At 39.9% G+C, this 17,765-nt stretch overlaps 1 protein-coding gene and 1 long non-coding RNA gene across 3 annotated transcripts in view; one reads left to right on the forward strand and one right to left on the reverse strand.

The window, feature by feature from the left end:
• Positions 1 to 17,765, reverse strand: part of LOC144018222 (laminin subunit alpha-3-like) — a 100,231-nt gene that overhangs the window by 14,804 nt on the left and 67,662 nt on the right. For both annotated transcript variants that reach the window (XM_077520480.1, XM_077520482.1), the window contains exons 37-61: positions 17,203 to 17,364; positions 16,386 to 16,487; positions 16,214 to 16,297; positions 15,693 to 15,923; positions 11,980 to 12,093; positions 9,924 to 10,042; positions 9,770 to 9,850; positions 9,594 to 9,694; positions 9,329 to 9,382; positions 9,105 to 9,256; positions 7,961 to 8,071; positions 7,755 to 7,866; positions 7,527 to 7,691; positions 7,253 to 7,449; positions 6,965 to 7,081; positions 5,268 to 5,422; positions 4,012 to 4,153; positions 3,608 to 3,707; positions 3,417 to 3,533; positions 3,166 to 3,336; positions 2,944 to 3,095; positions 2,672 to 2,866; positions 2,459 to 2,607; positions 1,204 to 1,366; positions 973 to 1,100 (exon numbers count right to left, since the gene is read on the reverse strand). In XM_077520480.1, coding sequence (XP_077376606.1) covers positions 973 to 1,100; positions 1,204 to 1,366; positions 2,459 to 2,607; positions 2,672 to 2,866; positions 2,944 to 3,095; positions 3,166 to 3,336; positions 3,417 to 3,533; positions 3,608 to 3,707; positions 4,012 to 4,153; positions 5,268 to 5,422; positions 6,965 to 7,081; positions 7,253 to 7,449; positions 7,527 to 7,691; positions 7,755 to 7,866; positions 7,961 to 8,071; positions 9,105 to 9,256; positions 9,329 to 9,382; positions 9,594 to 9,694; positions 9,770 to 9,850; positions 9,924 to 10,042; positions 11,980 to 12,093; positions 15,693 to 15,923; positions 16,214 to 16,297; positions 16,386 to 16,487; positions 17,203 to 17,364 — 3,374 coding nt within the window. The remainder of the gene's footprint in view (positions 1 to 972; positions 1,101 to 1,203; positions 1,367 to 2,458; positions 2,608 to 2,671; positions 2,867 to 2,943; positions 3,096 to 3,165; positions 3,337 to 3,416; positions 3,534 to 3,607; positions 3,708 to 4,011; positions 4,154 to 5,267; positions 5,423 to 6,964; positions 7,082 to 7,252; positions 7,450 to 7,526; positions 7,692 to 7,754; positions 7,867 to 7,960; positions 8,072 to 9,104; positions 9,257 to 9,328; positions 9,383 to 9,593; positions 9,695 to 9,769; positions 9,851 to 9,923; positions 10,043 to 11,979; positions 12,094 to 15,692; positions 15,924 to 16,213; positions 16,298 to 16,385; positions 16,488 to 17,202; positions 17,365 to 17,765) is intronic.
• On the forward strand, positions 129 to 17,598 carry LOC144018327 (uncharacterized). Its single transcript, XR_013283430.1, has 9 exons — positions 129 to 321; positions 7,560 to 7,712; positions 7,973 to 8,048; positions 9,614 to 9,719; positions 9,789 to 9,866; positions 12,280 to 12,389; positions 14,571 to 14,730; positions 14,938 to 15,058; positions 15,700 to 17,598. It is a non-coding gene; the product is annotated as an uncharacterized LOC144018327 (long non-coding RNA).

Genomic DNA, 17,765 nt, shown 5'->3' on the forward strand with positions numbered 1-17,765 from the left:
ACATGCTTATATAACGTAACATCTCCGATTTGATTTAAAAAAACAAACAAAAAAAAAACAAAAAAAAAACACTAGCAATCATTGTGGGTGGGTCACAAGTTGGGTAGTTTCCTACAGTCTGGGCGGTCCATGAAGGCAACATATGATTTGTTTTGGTAAGCTAAGCACGTTCGGTGCTACTGTGTTCTGGCGTGGCTGTGGCCAACAGAAAGAGTTAAAGAGTTGTTGTTTTTGTTCGCTGCTTGGCCTATTTAACTTCACCAACGCTACAATACATGTACATTTAAAGGAGGAGGCTACGACGACAACGGCATCTAAATGGTGAGTAATGACGACCAATAATTTCGTCCATCCTAAACTCCATTCATGAAATGGAATGACAACATATGGCCACATACACACCTATTTAGCCTCAAAATATAGGACGACTCAAATTTATGAGATGCTGTCGCACTCTTGCGTGTACAGTAGGCCTACACTCAGTTCACAAAACGCGCGACACGACGGCAGCCGAAAAGTCATCTCACAACAGTGAAGTGTTGTTTTAAAACCAAGCTCAAACAGATTAAACATGTTAGACACTTGTCTCAAGGTCTCATGAGACAAAAAAAAATAAAAAATCACCAAAATTACGTGTACTTACTTACGTCGCTTTAGTTACAGAGGTGACGGTCCCACTCTCTTTCTTTCTTTTTTTCTCTCTTTCTTTCTGTCCCTCCTTCCGCTCCGTTTCAATGAGCATTGAAATCGCAGCTTTCTGCGATTACGTAATCGCGTGTTGTCAAACCGCGGTGTAACCGCCAATGCAATTAATCGTTCAGCCATAATAATAATAATAATAATAACATTAAATAATTATAATTAGATTAAAATTAAATATACAAGATGCTACTGTATGTTTTACGTATCACCGTATGAATGGATGATGAATGATTTGTGTAGCCAGCAAGTTGCACACATAATGGGACCAACCTCTTGCATGGGGTCTCTACATTGATGTTTTCTTTGTGTTTGAAATTATACAGGCTGGCAACCTTGTGGTTCAAGTAGGCCATCTCAATGCAGCCTTTGTACATGGGATAGTTGAGAGCCACCGGCGGCTGGAGAGGAGCGACAGTTGGAAAAGAAAAAAAATCATTCCAGTTTACACTGTGTTTGGGAATGTGGCATCCTTATTGGAGACGTATGTTGCCATGATCTCACAGTGAAGTTGGAAGGGTAGCCTCCCACGTAGAAAACCAAGTCATCTGGGGTGATGTCCAGAAGGTTTTTGGCTTGGTCTGCTCGTTTGGAATCCACAATCGTACTGCCGGGAGGGTCTGATGTGATGTCTTTGGTGAGGCTCAACTGTGCGTCTTGATAAATTCTAAATAACAACAAACACAACAATTTCAGCGTGGCACATTTATAGGGAAAAAATGTTTTTCCCAATGAATTCACGAGCAGCAATTGTCATTTCTGCCACCTCTCCATGTCCTTTCTCTGCTGTGTGGGGCAACCCAAGTTGCCATCGAATCAACATTCTAAGCATTTTTTTTTTTTTTTTTTTTAAACTAAAATGGATATTGTTTGGTGTCAATACAATTTCCTGGTCATTCCTGCTAGCAATGTTGCGCTGTGATTCCTGCCATCGCTCCATCTTCGTTCGCAGCAATGTGAATCAGCATTCTAAGCACGATTGGAGTAAGACACTTTTTGGATGTTGCAAAAAATAAATACATACATAACATAAATTCACAATTAAGTGCATCGGTGTGGACCCTACCGCTCCTTGTCCTTTTTCTGCTGTGTGTGGCGGCATAAGTTGCAGAATTCTAGACCAGAATGCAAGACCAGAATTTGCCCATTTTAGTTTTATACTAGACGCTGTTTTTTTTTTTTTTTTTTTTTAATGTCTCATTTGGAATGAATGAGGAATTTTCTGTGGGGTGCGGAAATTTTGGCATGTTGAAAATCATTTCCAAAAGGAATTGAAATAGTTGAACATTTCGAATTTGGAATGAAACGTGAATCTGTTTTGTTGAATGTGTCAATGGGAATGAAGAAGGAATTTATTGTGGGTTTTTTAATGGTGAACATGTTGCATTTTTGGTCAAGAGGATTTTTTGGCAAGTGAAAAATCTTTCTCTCAGTGAATTGAATTAATTTCCATTTCAAATATGAACAATTTAACTGTGTTATGTTGAATGTGCCATTGGGAATAAACAATAAACAACCCCACGGGGAAACACGGTCTCACTGGGAATGCACGTGGAATTTTAGGGTGAATAATATTGAATTTTGGGAAAACCATGAATATCTGGAATGAGAAACATAGTAGCACACATGCTGTGAATTTTTGGAATATGTTGAAATTGGAATGATGTGAATCGGATCAATTATGAGGAAGCAGATACATGTTAAAAAATGGAAGGAATAAAAAAAAAAAAAAAAAAAAAAAGGAATAACATTACTTTACCTGTGCAGGTTGACTTTATCAAACTTGGCTGGCTCCGATGGCGAGGTGGTGATGGAGTCTGTTTTCATCATGTGCTCCACTCCGTTCAGCTTGTAGACGCCGTACAGCACGTTGTTCCTCAGGACCATGCCAATGTAGTTCTTGGAGGGCTATAGAGAAGGCCGCTTGTTGATTTCAAGTCATCCATCCGGAATCCCCGCCCCCTATACTCACATCCTTGTTGCCGAGGTACATCACGAACATGTCTCCTTTGTCTGTGGCCTGCCTGCGCCTGCGTCTTCCATCGCCCCTAGCTTCGGGCCTCTGCAGGGACAGAGACAAGTCGGTGAAGGCCTTCAGATCCTCCAGGTTCTTGGGCGGATGCAACTGCACGTGGCCGTTGCCTGTGAACTTCATCGGGATGGGAATCTGGAGGACAACACGGACATCCGTTAGGAGAAGGCTTGCGGTATAGTGCGTGATGTTTGCGAAGAGAGGGTCGTCACCCTGTTAGCTGCGTCGCGCGCTTGGTTAATGAGCTCTTTGAGCTTCTTGACATTGTCGGTGATGTTTTTCAGCGGCGCAAACTGCGAGGTCAAGGTCTCCACTTCCGTGATTTTGTCGCTCAGTGTCGGGATGGTATTCAACAAGTTCTTCACTGGAAACAGTTGACCAAATGGGATTATTGTTATTTTTATGGGAACTATTGTCTTCTTCTGTCTTTTCACCTGTTTGGTCCACATCGTCCAATACGCCGCCTAGACTGGAATCGCCGGGGCTGAAGTTGAATTTGTCCATTTCCTTCTTGATGGCATCCAGCTTTTGCATGGTGTCGCTGGCCGAGTTATTAGCGGCAGCGGCCTTCCTCTTAGCAGCATCGATCGTACCCGAGATGTCATCTGACGAGAAGAGAGAGCGAAACGCTGGAGGTTCCCGCAGACTCTCGACCGGCAGCTCACATCGGAAGTGGCCACAATACCTCTCCTGATGTCGTCCAGCTGCTGTTGCGCATCACGAAGGTCGGCTTCAAGTTCAGTCTTTTTCCTCTCTGCGTTATTCAGGCGCCTCGTGATGTCAGGAATTTCATTGGCAGCATCTGAGCGAAGGAGAAGAAGTGAGTGTGTGTTCGTGCGTGTAAGGCAAAGTCAAAAGAAAAGAACAGGTGATTACCATCCAGCATGCTCTTTGCCTCTTGGGCATTCTCCACCTGATCAGCACCATTCTCATTCAGGTCTCTTGCTCTTTCCGCCAGTTTTTGTTTTTTTACATTCTAAAAACAAACATTCAGGGGACATATTACATGCAGTGTATTATATTGTGATTTGTAATTTTCCATTCATTTTTTCCTATTTCAATTGTCAATTGAAAAAAGCTCTGCTTCATCTATCCTTCACTCTAAAATTTAATAAAGAACACTGAAACGTGAAAAATCTGCCAATTTATTTCCATGTTATATTAAAAAACAAAAAAAAAACAAAAAAAAAACAGCAGAATCACTTATTTAATCATTTTAAAGTTTAGATTAGCAGTTGAAAATGGAAAGAACAAATACTACAGATTATTCAGAGACTTACATTCAAGGCATTGTCAGCGGCTTGTTTGGCTTGGTTAGCGGCGGCCTCAGCGGCTTTCACGGCGTCCGTGATGTTCTTGTAGGCATTGATGGCGTCATTTGCGTTGCGAACCTCAGGGCGGTCACTCGCCGTCTTCACGGCACTGAAAAGACAGAACAGCTCTGAGTGCCATGTAGTTCTACTTCAACCACAAACTTGTACTGGACCTCTCCATCCATCCATCCATCCATCCATATTCTTGTCCACAAGGGTCGCTGGAGCCTATCTCAGCTGGTTTTGGGCAGTAGGCGGGGTACACCCTGGACTGGTTGCCAGCCAATCGCAGGTCATACAGAGACGAACAACCATCCACACTCACAAGCACACCTAGGGACAATTCGGAGTGCCCAATTAACCTGCCACGCATGTATTTGGAAATGTGGGAGTACCCGGAGAAGACCCAAGCAGGTACGGAGAACAGGCAAACTCCTCCCAGGAAGGCTGGAGCCTGGACTCGAACTCGAGTCCTCAGTACTGGGAGGCTGACGTGCTAACCAGTCACCCACCGTGCCGCCTACTGGACATCTATGACAGTAAAATTTCAACTGAATATTATTACCCCTGTCAAGGAGGCTGTGCTTTCGGCACTTGTATGTTTATCGTTGAGCGGAATAATAGTTAATTAGGGCCGAAACTGATTTCAAAACATTTTCGACAGCAGGACGCATGGAGAATGTTTGGTGCCGATTTGCCATTACGTAAAAACATTATAAAAAAATGATGGTTGGATACGTTTACTTAGCAAATATATACAATATAATGACAAAAACAAAATTATTATAAATGAATAAATGCATTTTTTTACAATAATGGATTAACAAAAAAGAAAAGAAAAAGTGTATCTTATTAAGGGAAGGCGGACAGGGGCCGCACCCTTCCACAATTAGCAATAATCTGTGTATAATCAAATTTATTAAAATGTTTTTTTGAACCCAAACAATTACTGGAAAAACGGGCTGAAAAATTAAAAACACTTATTGACACTGGTGTGTTGGTGTGTGTGTGTGTGGGGTGTGTGTCTGTGTGAGTGTGTTGTACGGAGGTTTGCTCCTCCCACAAAAAAAAAAAAATTTAAATTTTTTTTTAAAAAAAAGGCAAAAATCTTTTCTTTTTTTTTTTTTTTCTAATATTGAATATTTAGTTAAGACGATGGATGGATGGATTGACTGAGCAAGTGTACCAAACATAGTTAGTGTCCTGTTGTGTCATGAACCTACTCCTCCAGTTCCTTTGACAGCTTCTTGAGATTCTTGGCGTGGTCCTCTGCGGCCACCACCACGTCCTCCTTTGCCGCCACTTTGGAGATCTCGTTGACCTTCTTGGTCAAGTCGGTCTTGCCGCCATCCAGCTCAGCGGCCAACTTTTCGTACGCCTGCCGGGGGGCAGAGGCAAACGATATTGACAGCATTCCTGTGACCTCGCCTCAGCAACAGTGAAGAGACACGGAGATCTTAATCTGCGGTGACGGCGTGTTAGGACCTGACAGCTATCTCGCTTGCATCAAGTCGTTTATCATAAGCTAGTAATAATATTCCCAAATACTTCATGTGTTTTTAGTCCTCGGGGTGTACTCAGAGTTCAGTATGAATGTCATTATTCATGTGCCAAAATTCTAAATAAATGACTAAATAAATAAACGACTAAAAGTGAAAATAAAAATAAATATAAAGAAAATGTAATTTGAAAATTATAACCAAAAAATATAAATTGAAATAAATCCGTTTTTGTTTTAACTTTTAGTCATTTATTTATCTATTTATTTAGAAATGTATTTAGTAATTTATTTATTTATTTAGTCATTTATTTAGTGATTTATTTATTTTGAATTTTGGACCCTACTGACAAGTTGAAATGTTATTCAAATGAGGGGGCGGTCCTAAGCATGTCTTGGGTTGGACTCTGCCATTGCAAACTGCTTGTCATTGGTCGAGGGAGCAGCTCGGCGAACAAGGAAGTCTTGCCGGCTTGCAATGGAGAGTTCCAGCAATGGACTATCGTGTCCACTGTCACCTCAACTTGCGACTTGATTTTCTAGACAATAAGTGAGAGCAGACAGTGGACAAAATAGTCGTGGTATTACTACATAAACATGGTGGGTACCACATGAAATAAAAACAGATTTATTATTTATTTCCATTTATATTTATTTATTATTAGGGTTAGGGTTATTTTTTATATAATTTTCGAATTACATTTTTTTGTATTCATTTTTATTTTCACATTTAGTCATTTATTTATTTATTTAGTTAGTCATTTATTTATTTTGAATTTTGGCAATTTTGGTCCATAACTCACAAGCGTTGGAGATTTTTTTTTTTCTTCGCCATAAAGGGATCTCACAATTTAAAATCATTCTGTGTGCAGCTCGCTTAACACACGCGACACTAGGGATGAAACTATATCCAAACATCACAATACGATATTATCACGATATGAAGGTTACGATACGATAATTACCACAATATTGTGTGTTGGCAATATTTAAAAAACAGATCACACTATTGTAAGAAAAAAAAAAAAAGAGAGAGATCATACTAAAAAAGGACAATATTGTGCTTTTGTACATAACAGCAATGCATATAAACCACCTACAATCTCTAATAATATTGAGGCACTTACTAATGCAAGCACACATTTATCGATTCACAAGCAAATTAGGTTCCCCTTCATCTGACAATTAGCATAGATTTTAAACATAGAAGGTCAAAACATCCCTAATGAAAATTTAATTGCACTAATAAACTAGCCACTAGAGTGTGCTAGAACTGCACAAATTTAAATCAACCTGACTTTTCTTAACAGATGTGTTCCTTTTAAATATCGTGAACATGACGACGACGACGATATTGTGGCAATTTTAATATCATGATATCACGATATTGCCCTTAACGTTACATCTCTACTCGACACGCACCGTTTTGTTGTTGGAAAGCCCTTTGAGTAAATCTTCTATTTTCTTCAGCTCATTCGCCGCCATCGTCACCTGGTCCTTAACAGTCTTGCGTTCCTTCTTTAGGTTGTTGATGCGATTCTGCGGGGAAACACGTCATTTTAGTCCAAGAAACTCACTGTCTTGTCTGACAAATGAAATAATCGGGCGTCATTTGGCTGAGGTGTACTGTGATGCACACAACTGGCATCTCTTGATAAAGTTTGTGGTGATCTACTGATCATTGAGCGCATGTCGACGATGTTTGATTACCAGCAGCTCCGGTAAAGCCTGCGCGTTGAGTCCGTTCTGGACGTTGGCTTTCTTCACCAAGTTCTTGGCGTCCTTCAGAGACTCGTCCAGCTCCTTCAGTTTGGCGTCGTAGTCCTTCAGATGCTCTTTCAACTTAGCTGCGGAGCCCTCGTTCTGGTCCAATTGCTTACTCATGTCGTTCTTGATGTAGTCCAGGACTGGATAATAGAGCAGAATAGAGCTCGTTAGATGTTCTTCATTAAACGCAATCAATCCTGCGAGTGGCGCTTCTTACGTTTCCTGGCCTCGTCCCTTTCCTTGTCAGCAGCGGTCTTCTGTGGCGTGAAGTTCCTGTCCTCCATCTCCTTCACCATGCGCTGGGCCTGCTCCACCATCTTGGCCACGCTCTCACTAGGCTGCGTGCCGGCAGAATCCGTGTCCTTCAGCTGGTCCAGCAGACCTGGAAGCACCAAGAAAACGGGTGAATGTTGTTCATGTTCATTGAACGTCTCACGAGCTTTACCTTGGATTTTCTGGAGCATGTTTTGAATCTCTCGGTCCAAATCCTGAGCCCTCTTGTGGGTTTTCTCAACCCCTAAAACAGCTTTGTCAGCATCCATAGCAGTCATGTCAGCCTGAATGTGAATGGGGAAAAAAAAATAAAATAAATCACACATTTTTAGATACATTACAGTCAATGGGTGTATTAAATCAATTCCTTTTTATGACCTTGTCTTGAAGAGCGGTGATGTCATCGGTGAGAGTCAGCATGTCGTCTTCCAGCTGCTTGACCCTGGAACTTTGGCCATTGACAGAGGTTCGGAATTTGATCACCAGATTCTGCAAAAATAATGTGATTATTAAAATGAGAATTTAAAAAGGCCCATTTAATGAAAATAATATTTTTTATTCTTATTAAAATGGTCCATTCAATAATAATAATAATAATAATAATAACAATTCTTATTTTTAGTTATTATTAAAAAAGGGCCATTTATCTAAACCACACCTAGCATTCAATGAGTCTCGCCCTGCATGCCTCATCGCCTGACATTTGAATTTTGGCCTGTTTAACTGCCATTTCTCCACCCTCCTCCCCTCGGAGTCATCGACATGCGACACTTCACTTTATTAAATGGACTCTTACACTGTTTAAACAAACATTGTACAGATTCATATCCTGTGACAAACACAATAACTTATAATAATAAAAATTAAAAATACAAAGTAAAAAAATAATAAAATAAATAATAATAATAATAATAATAAATTAATAAAAAAAAAAAAAAATTAAATACATTTTTTAAAAAGTTACAAAAGAAAAAAATATATTAAAATTGAATAGAAATGTATTCAAAATGTTTTTAAAAAATAATACATATATTTACAACATAATATAAAAATATAAAAATACAAAATTCATTATAAATAAATTCAAAATATTTAAAAAAAATAAAATTATATATAATTACAATATAATAAAAATAAATTAATAATATAAAAATACAAAATTAACAATAAAACCATTAAGAAAATGTGCTGTCAATTTTTGGAGAGAGTTTTCAAAGTCTCAAGTTGAGGCACAATGTGAAACAAAATGCACTGATTACATATCAGTGATCCCATCTGGAATGTTTGCATAAACACAACCATCCCAGTATTTGGTACGAAAGCGTGAGTGTCAACACATAGAAGTGTGTGTATGTAATGCATATGTACATAGAATGAATGATATGTACATTGCACTTGCGGCCATGCATGAGGCATCGGGATGTGTTAAATGTGTCTCAACTTGTCAACCAAAATCCTGAAGGTTAAAAGTACCGGTAATAAAAAGTTTCCACTGCAGTTAGGACTTTTTTTTGCCCGTTACCTTGGTATCCGATACGGCTCTCTCCAATTTCCTGAGCCTGTCCTGGGAGGAGGCGCCGGCGGAGGCGTTGTCCAGTTGAGTTTTGATCCGCACCAGCACGTAGTCCAACTTCTCCAAGTCTTGTAGTAAAGTCTGGGCGCAGTTATCACACTCTGAAAAACAAGAGAACGTTTAAAACAGGCATGACAGAAACCATGAGACTCTTACATTTCCATTTTATACACCTTGACAGCGTTCGTCGGTGTTTGTGTCTCCAGGCTCCAGTGTGCCCTTGCAAACTGCAGAGATGAAAGCATAAATTATAAAACATATATACGTTAATTATGAACAGGAGTCCCTTAAAATCCTTATTAGTGCTGCTATGGCTCTTCCTCTTAACAACCTAGTCACATAGAACCTGGTCAGTAGTTCTATATGTCTGCTACTAATAAAAATCACCTATTAGTAAACATGAATTGTTGGATTATAATATTTAATGGGCTATGTAACCTCCAGTCCTGGGGTCACAGGTGTTTTCATTTCCAATACAATTACAAGGGCGACAGCTAGCTCCTGGAACCAGCGGGTCACCAAAGAAACCAGGAGCACACCTGTGGGAAGCAGAATCAGTAAAAGGTAGAATCAGTATATAGTATCTATATTTCTGCTTTTCAAGCGATGCTTACTTTTCACATTTGTCTCCAGTGTATCCCGTTCTGCAAATGCACTGGAAGTCTCCGTCGATCTGTCTGCAAGCGACTGCGAAGCTAGAAAATGTAACGGGTGTGTCATGTAACGACTTATTAGGAGTGCTACTTCCTTTTGTTTTTCATAACTCACCTGTTTGAGGCTGTGCCGAGAGGGCAGGGGCACACCTGGCACGACCTCTGAGCCGGGTTACCATAGTAACCTTCTCTGCAGTATTCACATCTGTCTCCAGCTGTGTTGTACTGACAATTCTGAGAAACACAAAGCGGACAAAATTGACTTTCAGTCATGCATTTTGCAATCCTAACCTTAGTGGACCATCAAGTCTTTTCTTCTCAACGTGTGTGCATTCCCACGCAGGAACGACGTCCCCTCGCCAAATGGTTGCCGAGAATGCATTTGATGTTGGTTTGACATGCGCAGCGCTGCATGGGCGGCGCACGCAAGCGGCAACGCAGGCCCGATCTTGCATGACGATAACATAATGGAGATGGTTGAGATGTTCAAATGTGCACAGGCTTATCCTCCCTTCAAGGAGAATAATGACACGGAGAAAACCACGACGCCATTGGAAATATATGTGGTGATTAGAAAACTGATTAGGGACACGAGATAGGCAGCAAAACTATTCATCATTATGTTTTATTTATTTATTTAGGCTATATTTCCATTGTGACCTCAGGTATTCGCTGAAAAACTCACATTGTGCAACTAAACACGTACACAAACAATAAAATTCCGCTCAGGAGAAAATTATTCAATTTTTTTTTATTTTTTTTTAAAGATGTCCTTGAGCAAAGCATCATATTATTGCCTATTCTGAGTTGAGTTCAATGAACTTCAATTACAAAAATAGAATAAAAATGATGTTAGATTATATATTAAAGAATAGCAAAAATATTAAAAACAGAAAAAGGGTTAAAAATTATTCATATTTTTTAGAGAGTGAGACTTAAAGTATTGTTTAATCTATTTTATTCATACGTTAGGTATCATGCTAAAAAAAATCCTGTTACATTCAAAATCATTCAACATTCAATAAACATGTATTATTATTAGTTATTCCCCATTGCTAATTATAATGATAAGAGATCATAATATATCTGTGGTGACTAAACTGAAAGATTTTTCCATCTTTATATAAAAAACTATTTAAGTATCTCATAACAAATAATATTAAAAGCAGCCAACTAACTTATGAAAGAGTTCATCTATTGAAAGTTAAAACGGACAAACAATGTCATTAAAAATTAGGTTTGAGGAATTTTAAAAGGGGCGGCACGGTGGGATGAGTGGTGAGCACGTCCGCCTACTACTACTGAGGACTCTGGCTCGAGTCCAGGCTCCGGCCTTCCTGGGTGGAGTTTGGATGTTCTCCCCGTGCCCACGTGGGTCTTCTCCGGGTACTCCGGTCTCCTCCCACATTCCAAAGACATACATGGCAAGTTAATTGGGCGCTCCGAATTGTCCCTACGTGTGCTTGTGCGTGTGGATGCTTGTTCGTCTCTGTGTGCCCTGCGATTGGCTGGCAACCAGTTCAGGGTGTACCCTGCCTACTGCCTGAAGCCGGCTGGGATAGACTCCTGCACCCCCGCGACCCTTGTAAGGAATAAGCGGTTAAGAAAATGGATGGATGGATGAATTTTAAAAGTTCCATCTATTGAAAGTTAAAACCGACAATGTAATTAAAAATTAGGTTTGAGGCATTTTAAGTGCCCACGTATCGTTATTGAGCTGATACCAGGCTTTATTTCAAGGTATCAGGACTCGTGACGGCAGCCGATATTGTGGCCGTTTTACAATCAGGAACTAGAAAGACGAATGAAAAAAAATATGCCATTCATTTCATGCAATTTTAAGGAAAAAAATCTGGATTGGGATATATAGGTCTCTTTAAAATTAACTGTTATTGTTTTTTGGCAAATTTTATGCACCAAAACTACTAGTGGTATGGGTACACGATATAAGTGTCGGTGACTACTCAAGAGATAAGACTCGTATTGGTATTATATTGGTCTAAAAAGAGTGGTACCGAACATCCCTATAAAGTACGATATGGCATTTGCTGCAGCTGCATTCATTACTATTAAAGTAATCATACATTGTATAAAAGTATGACCTTTTCAAAATAGCTTGTGATTGCAGCATTAATGTAATCGAGTATTTGAGTATCATGAGAGCAGCTCACCAGACACCTCCCGGTCCAGTCCTCGCACTGGTCTGCCAGCCCGTTACAATTACAGCGTACGCAATGGCCCGGGTATGGCCCGCTGCCATGTCGGAAGAATCCAGGGGCACATTCCTAAAAAGACAAAAATAATATTTTATTGCAGTAAAGCCGACTTGAGTTTCAATTCAGCCAATATATTTCTCATTGCAGCACATTTCCGTCGGATAAATGTCTTTTATGGAGACGCCCGTCAGAGTGCTGAACTTGAACTTGTGGAAATATTACCTGACAAGAGCGCAACTTTTGTCCTTTTCCCAGATAAACCAACACACCTTAAGACCCGTCCTTTACCTGAATGCGACTCCTGGCCCAGTCGTCACTGACAGAAGGAAAACGGACCACTTGTCCCCCATCGCTCTCCTGCCCGGGTAAGCTTGGATACTCTTGCCACTGGTCCGCTTGGTGTCTTAACCTCCCTCTGCCGTCATGTCTGCCGTACCGGGGTCGAGACTCCCTTCCCTGAATGGGCCTATTGCCAGCCCAGCACAGCCCGATCAAAGACCCCCACAACACCGTCCTGAGTAGAACCCCTCCAGCGGGCCCGTGTCGGGCCATCGAGCTATCTGACATGCCTGATGTTTAGTCCGTGTGAAATAACGTTCTACTTTCCCCTGCTTCGGACTCTTAAACACACACACACACACACACACACTGACAATGAGGACACGCCCCATCGCCAACTGACTAACTGCATTGACTGTACGGAGACGCACAAGCACACACATGCAGGTGTGTGTAACGTGCGCTCTCATTCCTTTTTCACTTCCCTCTCATACACACACACACACACAAACATGTGCAAACTTTTTATATGGTTGTAACTTGTAAGTCAACAAGTGGTTCCAATCAAGTAAACAACTGAAATATTTTATTCTTGACTTCAGAAATTAAGAAAACTCAAAAACGCAATCTGTTTCAACTGATAACAATCAGCTAAAAATCACAAGATTGGCCCCGATTTCCAATCACATGATCGAATCAAGACAACTCTGTTACAGTATACATTACATCCATCCATCCATCCATTTTCTTGACCGCTTAGTCCTCACAAGAGCCACGGGGGGTGCTGGAGCCTATCTCAGCTGGCTTTGAGCAGTAGGCGAGGTACACCCCGAACTTGTTGCCAGCCAATCGTAGGGCAAGTATACATTACACATGTTTTTAAAACATCCTCAGGAGGACTGAAGTCAAGATTTGCGGCCCGAACTTTAAAACTCTTTGAGACAGACATGGTAACCTCCAGCGTGGTGTCCGCAAGCACCAGGTAGCGCCCCAAGAAATAGAGATAGAATAGAGATAGATTATTCCCCCCGTAAATAGCTCCCTGTTGTTTTCTCCAGTAAATAAAGTTTTCCAAAATTTCTCTCTTAAGTATTAAAATATACTTATCTTAAAGGGATTACATCACGGTTGCCATGTGGCAATCACACGGGAAGAGGTGGGGTTATACTGAACCGTTTTACTTCCGCGTTATAAAAATAATTAGCAAAACACCTAATATTTCATTAAAAAAATTGCGATGTTAAGGTAAGACTTAATCATTAGATTCCTATAGTTACCTGTGGAAGGGCTTAAAATACCGTGGTGTAATTCCGTTCACATAATCAAATTAATTATATATTACTAAAAATAATAATGTATTAATAATTACAACCATAAATTCATTTTCTGAACCGTTTTTATATAAAAGTAATTTGAGCACATTTGTTATTTCAGTGGTGTGCATCACACTGGTAGTCCATCGCACTAATCGGTAGCCAAGAAGTAGCTCTCATTTTCAAAAAGGTTGTAGACTCCTGATGTAGGTCATCACATATACAGTGTCATAAACACAGTATATAGTAAGCATGGCATCTAGTGTATCGCATATTTGATTATTGGCCTCTTCTAAAGTCCTCTAAACTACAAATGTTAGTTCGATACAACATATCACTTAGACTTAAGGCGTGTATGTGCGTTAAAACTGTGTCACCTCAGACAGGAGAGTCACACGTGAATCACACTGTGCAAACAAAAACAGACATGCACACACTTTTGGGTGTGTCTGCTGGGCTTTCAGACACACTTAAGTTTGAGTAACAGTGAGGCAAGGTGAAGTTTCCCCACCTGTATACTGAACTTCCTCTAAATTGACAAAATTAAAAGGTTGCTTCATATGCAATTTCCAACCATTCATCCATTTTCTATACTGCTTGTCTTCGTTCGAGTCCAGGGTGAGATGCCAGGTTTCAAACCCAGGACCTTTTGACTGCAGGGCAGATGTGTCAACCACTAACCACTCGGCCCTTATATGCCCAAACCAAACAAAAAACCTCAACAAAGAGCCCCACAGACAAGATGGAATGCGTGTATTAAAAAAAAAAAAAAAAAAAAAAAAAAAGGACTTGAGACACAAACACTCTTTTTTTTTCCCTGAACAACGGAATGCTGGTACTGCCTCTATGAGTTGTAGCCATGGGAGTGATCCCGGCTTTATAATGGCTAATATTATGTCTGCGTGATTGTGCATTTCATCCCGTCCTAGCCTGAGGCCATGTGTTTTTTTCCAGCAGCACATTCCGCACAAGTCTCCTCAGCTGATGACTTTGGCCCCCCAGGCGAAATGGTGCAAAGTTTAGTTCGGGCGTGTCGGGACAACCTGAGAAGAACGAAGAGGAGGTCCCGCTCCTCCAAGATGACACAACACTATTTCACTCAACACCTGAGAAGGTGATTGTTCTTCCTCTTCTTTCTCAATGGTGCAAATGGAAGCAAGGACAGTTGTCATGCATAGCAACACAAAAACAGAATAATGCTGAAAATTCGGAGAAAAAAAAGCTGTGAAATTCCTTTCTTTAGTTTTTCATCTGGTCTCTTGAGCTCTCCCTAATCTGAGGTTGGTGAAAGATTCTGGTTTTGTAACCCTGTGGGTGGCAGGTGGTGTCTGTTTGGTGGTGGATTTGACTTTGCTTCATCTTTCTTTCCTTTGATCCTTCCTCTGGTCTCCTGACCTTCTGAACTTTACGACTCTGGCGGGACTCTGAAGTATCCAGTTAAGGTGAAGGCTATGGGATTTTTATTAGGTTTCAGGTGAATTAATGAGCACAAACTCACACGCACACACACCAGTGTTAATTTTGACAAGAATTTTAAATTTAATTTTATAGTCTTTTGACTAAAATTAATTAAAGTTTTAATCTAATTTTAGTCGACACACATAAAGAGCAATTTTAGTCGACTAAATCGACAATTTAGTTGATATTTTCCTTCAGCATACATTTAAACTTTTAACCAGAAAATGATAACACACCTATTTGTAACTGTAGTTTAACATGCAAGACACATTTCATTCCTTCTGATTGGATTGTGTGAGTTTTCGTCACTGTGTTGTTTTCATTTTCTATTTAGTCATTGACGAAATTGTCAATCAATTTTTAGTTATTATCGTCTCAATGAATGGCTTTTATTTTAGTTTTTGTTTAATTTTCGTCGGGGAAAAAAAATTTCGTGACAAAATATGACGAAAACTTTTCGTCGACGAAATTATCACTGACACACACACACGCACAAAACAAATGATATGTTGAATCGGTAAGACTGCCGAATGAACAATACTGAGCTGAAAAAAAAAGAAGCTAAATATTAGACTAAATTAAGACATCCTCCCTGTTGTATCAATATACTTGACGCACCTCGCAGGAATTCCCGACGAACTGAGGAGGGCAAGAGCAGACCTCCACGGTGTTTGCAGGACTCCCGGTCCCCGTATCCGTGGCTTCCTCCAAGCCCACCTGGCCCAGACTAAGTCTCTGGCTCTGCGTAAAGTACAATGCTCGGATCCTCAGACGCGCTAGGCCCGCCAGAACCATCATCAGTTCTTCTCTGGACACGGGCTTGTTGGTACCGGCATGGCGCCAGTTACCCTGTGGACAACAACGTGGGTGGTTTAAAAAAAAAAAAAAAAAAAAAAAAATCAGGTGCACAAAAGTATTGGGAAATTGCTGAACCACCAATCAGGATTCAGATTTAAACCTGATTTGAAAAATAGCGATAATATCAAGTAAAGTGTAGCACTATTCTTTTGATAAAGTTGTAAAATAACATTTTGAAGTTTATCCATCTAACTTGTACAGTGTGAATTCAAAACTAGCTCGACAAGCTCTGGAATTTTAAAAGGAATAGCCGTGTTTAATTTTGTTTTTGTTTTTTTTACCTCCACAAGCTGGACTCTGCCTTGATACAGTCTGTCTGGCAACTGGACTTGAGGAACTACATGGACGAGGGTCATGTCCTTACTCTAGAGTGAAAACATTGAAATATTAGTAAATGATATCATTCAAACAGCAAGAGTAAAAGATGAGAATCTAAACTGGGACTTGACATACAGTCAGTAAGACATCAGGTGTTCTGTCTATCAGATTCATTCCCTCACTGGGTATACCAAATGATTTTGCCTGGTAGGTGAGAAAACCACCATAAGATGACACCTAGAAGTACAAAAACAAACAAAAAATTATATTTAAAAAATGCATTAAATATATAGATCGGACTTATGACTAGCTCATTGAAAGCAGATGTCCAAAACAGGTAAATTATTTCTTGTTTAAATATTTTATTTATAATTCTTAAGTCACCGTTTGTTGTTAAATGAGCTGAACGACATTTTTGCAGGTCATTATTATTTTCAACTAATTAAAAAAAATGCTCAATGTTTTGTGAATAAATTATTTAAGTATGATTTTTTTGTACATTGACCTGTGCTTTGAATCTTTGCCTTTGTAGTTAAGCAGCCTATCAACTGAAATATTGCAGGCAGGAAATGAAACAAGAAGTAGCGGATCAACATAGTGTTCATACAAAGAGCACCAGGTGTGGTGTTTTGTTGAGAAAGTTATAAATGCAGCACGCATTAAAACAGCTGACTGGCCATAAATCCGAAACTACAAATTTTGAAGGAAAACAGTGCAATGTATTATTAAAAGCTGGATTTGATTACAGGTGAGTCATCCTCTTCCAGGAAGAAATGTGAAGATAAAAAATGTCCAATATTATATAACAAAGTCATTCAAAATCAAACAAGAAACTAACACATATTTTTAAGGTTGTGCAAAAATATCAGTAACAAATAAATCAACGTTTGAGTGGCAGTAAACTTGTTTTTATTATTGCTATAACATTAACAGAGTGCAGCCTTGGACTCACCCTGTTGTCCTGGTATGACGCCGGTGCCACCCAGTGTAGAGCTTGAATGGAAGGAGGAAGCTCCTGGACATCTGCCACCAAAGTATTACTGGCCACGTTCAACACGGACGGAACCTCTCGGCGGTCGGAACTTTCCAACCTCCAGCCACGCATGTCCACAAACTAACAGCAGAAAACATGGAGAAGTAGATGAGAAAATAAATCAGTCATTTAATGTTCATATGCTGCTGATGTTCGCCTACATTCATCATCTTTTTTTTTTTTTTTTTTTTTTGAAAAAAGAAAGCTAGCTAGCTAGATGGATCACGAGCTGGATAGCTAGCTACTCTAGCTGGCTAGACAGATAGCTAACTAAATTGCTACGGTAGCTAAATAAATAGAAAGATAGCTAGATAGATAAAGGAGTGCTGAAAAATCATAACATTCCATAATACATACCCAAGGTCAGGGGTAAGGAACCCTGGTCCTCAACCCTGCCTGTTTTCGATGTCTCCCTCCACCAACAAAGCTAACTCCAATGAACAGCTGCAACAGAAAGCTCTGTAGAAGCCTGATGATGATGA

This window comes from Festucalex cinctus, chromosome 1, assembly GCF_051991245.1.
Source record: "Festucalex cinctus isolate MCC-2025b chromosome 1, RoL_Fcin_1.0, whole genome shotgun sequence".
NCBI lineage: Eukaryota > Metazoa > Chordata > Actinopteri > Syngnathiformes > Syngnathidae > Festucalex > Festucalex cinctus.